The following is a 6,287-nucleotide window of genomic DNA, read 5'->3' as shown; positions in this document are numbered from 1 at the left end:
TACTGTTGGGAACAATCAATTTATTTCTGGCTTCCAAGAACAAGACATTAATTACTACACTGGGATCTTTGTTTCACCGAAAGTTTAACACCAGGAACAGGAAAAACGTTCCAAGATGTTTAGTTGTAGGTCATGTAGCGGGGGGTAGCACTGAATTTTGCATACGATTTAATGACTTTGTTCACTGCTTCCAAGAAGTCTTTCTCCGTTGCGATTTTTCGACGTGCTCGGATTGCGAACATGCCCGCCTCCGTGCAGACACTGCGAATCTCAGCGCCTTCGGAAAGAAAGGGATAAATAAGTTCAACACTGAGCACCAGAGGAGATGAAGCATATACAAAATTGTTTAAATAAAATAAATAAATTCAGCTTACCTGTGCTATTGGGACACAGTCGAGCCAACAGCTCAAATCTTATGTCTCTCTCAACACTCATGGAACGAGCATGTATCTTGAATATGTGAGTTCGCCCCTGCAAAAAGAGCGGAGGGTACAAGTGCTCATGCTATGCAAGAGGTGACGATTCTCAGCGAGCAGCTGAGCACATCCAGAGCAAGGGTGGATGGAAAACAAACCTGTTTTTGCTTCCCCAATATAGTTACCTACACCTGGACTAGCTTAAGTGTCCATGATACTAAGTTAAGTACATTAAGTACTAATGGTAGAAGTACCTCGAGAAATCTCTCTCAAAAGAGCCAAATGAAACATTCCAACTGAAGAACGAAATCATGGATCTGGTTAAGAGAGTCTTTATCTGCTGAGTTGGGACCACACAGTGAATGTGGCTATTTGCTCTGGCTTCTCTGCCAGGGCTGGAATCTGCGCAGTGTGAGAAAACCTTATTGAAACATCTTTAATCTCCCAAATTTCCAGGTAGTTTCACATAAGTTAAGAGTGCTGCTTCTGTTAATTCTCATAAACTGCTTCCAGACAGTAACGCCCTCTACTGAAGAAACCCTCTGGTATCAGAGCAGACTCAGCTGTGGAAGGAAGCATTCTCACCTCAAGATCAGGCAAGCTGAACTCTATCTTCCTGTCCAACCTGCCGGGCCTCATCAGGGCTGGATCCAGAGTATCGGGCCTGTTTGTAGCCATCAGCACTTTGATGTTGCCTCGGGGGTCAAAACCATCCAACTGGTTGATCAGCTCCAGCATGGTACGTTGCACTTCATTGTCCCCCCCGGCGCCATCATCGAAACGAGCACCTGGGGAGAGGAGAGACACGTATTTCACTAAATAAGAGAGGGCCCTCCAGAGCATGGAGAAGGTGTCGCAGCCGCCAAACAGAAGACACTTGGAAAAAATAATGTTAAATTACATACAAATATTTGTGATGAGTTTACAAAAACAGTGTGAGGGGATTATTTGAAAATGACACATTTCAAAAAGAGAGTGACTGGTGTTATCTGTCAGTTATAATAAAGCCCTGTGTGTGAGAAGGTTTGTCTCCCTGCCCAGGAGCTGGCCGAGCTGCTGAAATGTATACATGCAGTTTGCTTCTTTTGCCTCCCCTCTACCAAAATCCCTCCCTGTCTTGTCTGTGTAAAAATTGTTCTACTTTCAAAGACCAAAGTACCTCAGGCAGTAACAAAGATTTAGTACGAGTCCAGAGGCTGAAGGGGGTTTAAGTTAACAGTACTTTTTGCAAGCACAATAGAGAGATCCTTAAGGTTTTTTTGGCGTGCCAAAATGACTTCTCATCTCAGCTCAACACATTCAAACTACATAAACCACTTCCTGATAATTTCCCAGACGTGGGACATGTTGGTAGTAGTTTTACTTAATAGGCATTAACAAGTACACTTCCTGAAATGCAGCAATACCAATAAAGAATCACAACATGAAAACCTGAAAGTTCTGGTAAGAGATTAGAGCTACAGATACTCCAAACATACCTCCAATGGCATCAATTTCATCAAAGAATATAAGACAAGCTTTTTTAGTTCTGGCCATTTCAAAGAGTTCACGAACCATTCGAGCTCCCTGAAAGCAAAAATATCAAGATTTTGTTAAAGATTCAAGTCACATTAAAAGAAAACTATCAAAATTAAATTTTTCATGCTTCAAAACACTTTTACGTTTCCAATGCTAAAACTCTTATTTGTACACATATATATAACAGAACATTTAAAAATCTTAGAGGAATTTCTGAAGGAGAGACAGAAGTACAGATGAAGTTTTTAGCTCAGGGCCAAGCAAAAATAAGTGGCAGAGTGGGGAACAGAATCCTAATCCAAGAGTCGTCCCGAACCGCAGATTAAACTCTGCGCTGCAAAACCCATCTCACTGACAGCAGAACAATTCAGGTCTTATAACCAATCGCCTGACCTGCAGTGATTTGTTTGACAGCTCCTCCCCCACTTGTGCAAATACCTTTATCCATCGTGCCCACTATGGTGTTTGGTCCCCACCACCGGAAATCTGCACATCACTGCACTCCATCAAGTATTTGCTCTCACCTCTCCCACGTACTTCTGCACCAGCTCCGATCCAATGACCCTGATGAAGCAGGCATCGGTCCTGTTCGCGACAGCGCGGGCACACAGCGTTTTGCCTGTACCAGGTGGCCCAAACAGAAGTACTCCTTTGGGAGGCTCAATCCCAAGGTTAACAAACCTTTCAGGCTGTAATGGTGTGAAACAGAAGGCAATGTTACGTGTAAATTAAAGATTACGTGCACCAAAGAGTATATGCAAATCAAGAAAATCCTCAATGAAGAGCAAGAGAAACCAGGCTACACTGGGTTTCACTAGTTAAAACCAGATCTCCTTTCACTTGAGTGTTTACATTCAGCTGCATTATCTTTTCTTGCTTCTTCAAATGCTAACAGATGACCAGAACACTTTCAAAGCAGTAGAATTTTCAATCTGGAGGTTACTTACATGAAGCAGAGGGGTTTCAACCACCTCTCTCAGCTTTTCAATCTGCTCTTTACAACCACCAACATCACTGTAAGTGACATCTGGTTTTTCTTCTACCTGCACAACAAAAGGGTGAGAGAGCAGTTAACAGCCTGATGCTAGATCTCTCTCTAGGCTTTTAAAGCCCAGAACAAAATCCAATGCCATAATAAGTAAAGGCAGTTCTCACTTGCATCATGGTGACTGTGGGATCAATTTTTGGAGGCAAGGGGATATGGATTTGATACTTGTTTCTGTCCACCCTGGTGAGAAAGCATAAAGACTATTATTTTAACACCAGTTAATTAAACTGTCATGTATTAATAGAAACCACTCTGTAAATTAGAAGCTGAATTCTTAAACTGTTCTTTTCTCTGGCATCAAGACAGCCCAGTCCTTTAAGTCAGATGGCCTAGAAACTGGAATTCTTTCTGCAGAGTTTACTGCTTTGAAAAATTTAATTCCGAAGCATTTTGAAAACTAAACTTGAAAATATCTCACGGAGCAAACTGGCAAAACATTGATTCTAAAAGTAACTGGCTTCACCCCCTCAGCGAACATCTCCTGTGGCCACACTGTGTGTAGCTGTGCAGACTGCCAAGGAGGCAGCAGGACACGCAGGCTCCCCGCCAGCTGGGACCCAAACTGACAGGTTCAGTCTCTGACGCACAGTTCTCGTTAAAATGACATCAAAATGAAAAGATTCCAGCATAGCATGCTGGTGAGTTGCTGTCTTCCAACATAAAGACATTATTGCTACTATTTCAACCACAACAAAAATATGAAATGGTAGTTGTTGACCTGTCAAACTAGTAGGTCAGATGAAAAATCTTCAGTCTCCAGTAAAACTCGTAAGAACACAAATGTTTTGCTCACCCAACCCTCATGCCTTCTTCTATGTCAGTAGGTGCCACCTGGTCACTGAGATCCACCACGAACTTGGCAAACTGCTTGACGTTGATAATGTACTTGGGATCCTCAGAGTCTGCATTGATTATCTTTGTACACCTAACAGAGAACACACAATTAACACCACCAGGCAGATTAACAACCTGGTTTGCTATTTGCATAAGCATCACAATGAGAGAGTCCCAATTTCCAAATACACTGCAATAGCTATTGTACTTGTTATTATGGCATCACACAATAACTACAAGAATACAGGTACGAAGTAGGTAATACATCATCAAGCATAGCGCAGTTCCTTTTTGACACAATGGTAAAAAGCACTTTCAATATGCACAACATGTGAATGTTACCTTTTTAAGAAGTCTACACACAAGCGATAAATGACATTTTTAATGCTCTGCAGCTTCACTGCGAAGAGGAAGAGAGCACCCACCTTGCAACCTGTAACGGCTGCTCGCTCTGCAGAGTTTGCTTATCCGCAGCCAGATCCCAGAGGGCAGGAGGCGCCAGCCCAGTGTCAGATTCCTTGATTCCTGTGCACAACACAGACCAGGTGAGGAGGCAGCAGCTCACTGCTACATCAGCATCCTTCACACACGGAGAACCTCATACACAAGGGACCTCCAAAACACACACACATCCTTGATGGACTTCCTAAAAAACAGGTTTCCTAAAGAAATGAGGCCTACGTGACTGTGTTGCCTAAACATGCAAATACCAGCCTGGCCACCCTCTCATACGGTTTTTCAATGCGTAGCTGACTGTGGCCAAGACCGACAGAGAGAGGAGCACATTTCTACAAGTTTGAGAAAAGGAGTGAAACTCTGCAAGTGCCTTCACTGAGGGAACACTTTAGGGCAAGATATCCAAACCTAAGGGATCCACACAGATGAAAAAGCTAATGCTATTCTGTTCTAAGATAAAAAACCTAATAAATCTTCCAAACCATGGATATAGAAAGTAACATCTCCATGATGTATCTGAAAGAACAAAGCATTTTACTGTAAAATAGAAATTGCAGTCCTCCTGCCAGAACTGAGGGCCACTAGAGATTAGCAACGGGGCAACAAATAGACACCAGTGAAACAAACAAGGAAAAATGAGGGAACAAATTAATTTTTACCGTAAATGCCATAACCACTACTTAATTATGGCATGTTGGGGTTTTGCAGTCTACGGAAGTTCACTGGCTACTCAAACACAGGTTAATGCAAATCACAAATTATCCAGTGACAGAAAGGGGCATTTGTTTCATGCTACCATAATACATCAAATTTATAATTTTGAATAAAAATGTGTTAAACTACAAAATTACATCATTATATGTACAGATTAGCCCTGCCCAATCAAAAAGACCATCACCTACAAAGCAAAAATCTCACATTACCAAATAAAGAAAAGTATCCTTTTGAGAAAAATAACAGTAATAAATTAATGCAGAAGTTGTTTAAAATCAGCTTTCTAAAACACTCGTTTTGGTACCTGTCTCTTCTATTGAAAGTTATTTAAAGAAAGAAAGATACCAGTGAGCTCATTGATTTTCTTAAGTAGTTGCTGAATATCATCTTCTACTTGCTTGATCTGCCTTGAGTACGTGCTCTGGCCCTGGAAAAGAAATATCATGTAGACTTCATATTATTTTATGTTTAGGAAGAAATGCCAATAGCTGCTGAGTGGCAAGATGTTCAATAGACTGCCTTGGTGTAACAGCCAAAAAGACAGTATTAAGTTCCAATAACAATATTTCTGCTGCAAGACCAGAGTGCAGCTGCACACAACTGATCAATCGCACAACTGGAAATTTTTCATTTCTGTAAACTTCAAGGATTTGGTTTTCCTTTTAAATCCATTCAGCCTTATTGATTTTTTTTCTGAAGTCTAAAAAAGACTTAGTAAACATTATATACAGATGGCATTCTGTATACATTATTTGAAAATCATTTGTACATGTGCTTTAACTATCTTACCCAACATTTCTGTCATCCACAGAAGACAGTGGAAAAAACAGGGGGCAAATCAAAAGCCAGATTCTTGCTTGTGATAAAATGCTTTACTATCTTGCCCTGCCTAATGCGGGAAGATCTGGATTCCTTTACAAGATCTCCTTCATATCAACTTGGCAACAAAAATGAAGCTGCAGTGGGCACAAGCTGTATTTCAGAGTCCTTCCCCAGTTCCAGAGCTTCGTAAAGGAGTTTTAGTGTCAAAAAAGTTCAGACTTCTGGCAAAAATACCCAAATCCAGACATACGCTAAGCTGCTGGTTTCATTTCTCAAGAGTTCGTCCACAGCCCCACTGTACTTCCTGGTGGAGAGGGGAGATTTGCATTTTAAGCCTTACTGTCCATGGGAAACACCTCCCAAGATTTGACATGTATCCCTCACTAATAGTTTTTTAACATGATTGCTAAAAACAAGTGAATTTGATGGGAGGTCTTAAAGATACTGTTCTTTATGAAGCAAGACAATTGGTTAGTGAA

General features: G+C 41.2%; 1 protein-coding gene across 2 annotated transcripts in view; it reads right to left on the bottom strand.

Moving 5' to 3' along the window:
- The window catches only part of PSMC2 (proteasome 26S subunit, ATPase 2), a 10,156-nt gene continuing 3,869 nt past the window's right edge, over positions 1–6,287 (bottom strand). The window contains exons 3-12 of one of the 2 annotated variants that reach the window (XM_080348533.1): positions 5,332–5,413; positions 4,242–4,341; positions 3,776–3,907; positions 3,090–3,162; positions 2,882–2,977; positions 2,459–2,623; positions 1,895–1,982; positions 1,002–1,204; positions 375–471; positions 1–277 (exon numbers count right to left, since the gene is read on the bottom strand). In XM_080348533.1, the coding sequence (XP_080204659.1) occupies positions 120–277; positions 375–471; positions 1,002–1,204; positions 1,895–1,982; positions 2,459–2,623; positions 2,882–2,977; positions 3,090–3,162; positions 3,776–3,907; positions 4,242–4,341; positions 5,332–5,413 (1,194 nt within the window). In that variant the 3' untranslated portion in view covers positions 1–119. The remainder of the gene's footprint in view (positions 278–374; positions 472–1,001; positions 1,205–1,894; positions 1,983–2,458; positions 2,624–2,881; positions 2,978–3,089; positions 3,163–3,775; positions 3,908–4,241; positions 4,342–5,331; positions 5,414–6,287) is intronic. The other variant, XM_080348534.1, reaches the window with a different exon arrangement.

Source organism: Nesoenas mayeri (genome assembly GCF_963082525.1).
Source record: "Nesoenas mayeri genome assembly, chromosome: 1".
NCBI lineage: Eukaryota > Metazoa > Chordata > Aves > Columbiformes > Columbidae > Nesoenas > Nesoenas mayeri.
The sequence above is the reverse complement of the archived record's forward strand: the minus strand, read 5'-3'. Positions and strand labels throughout refer to the sequence as shown.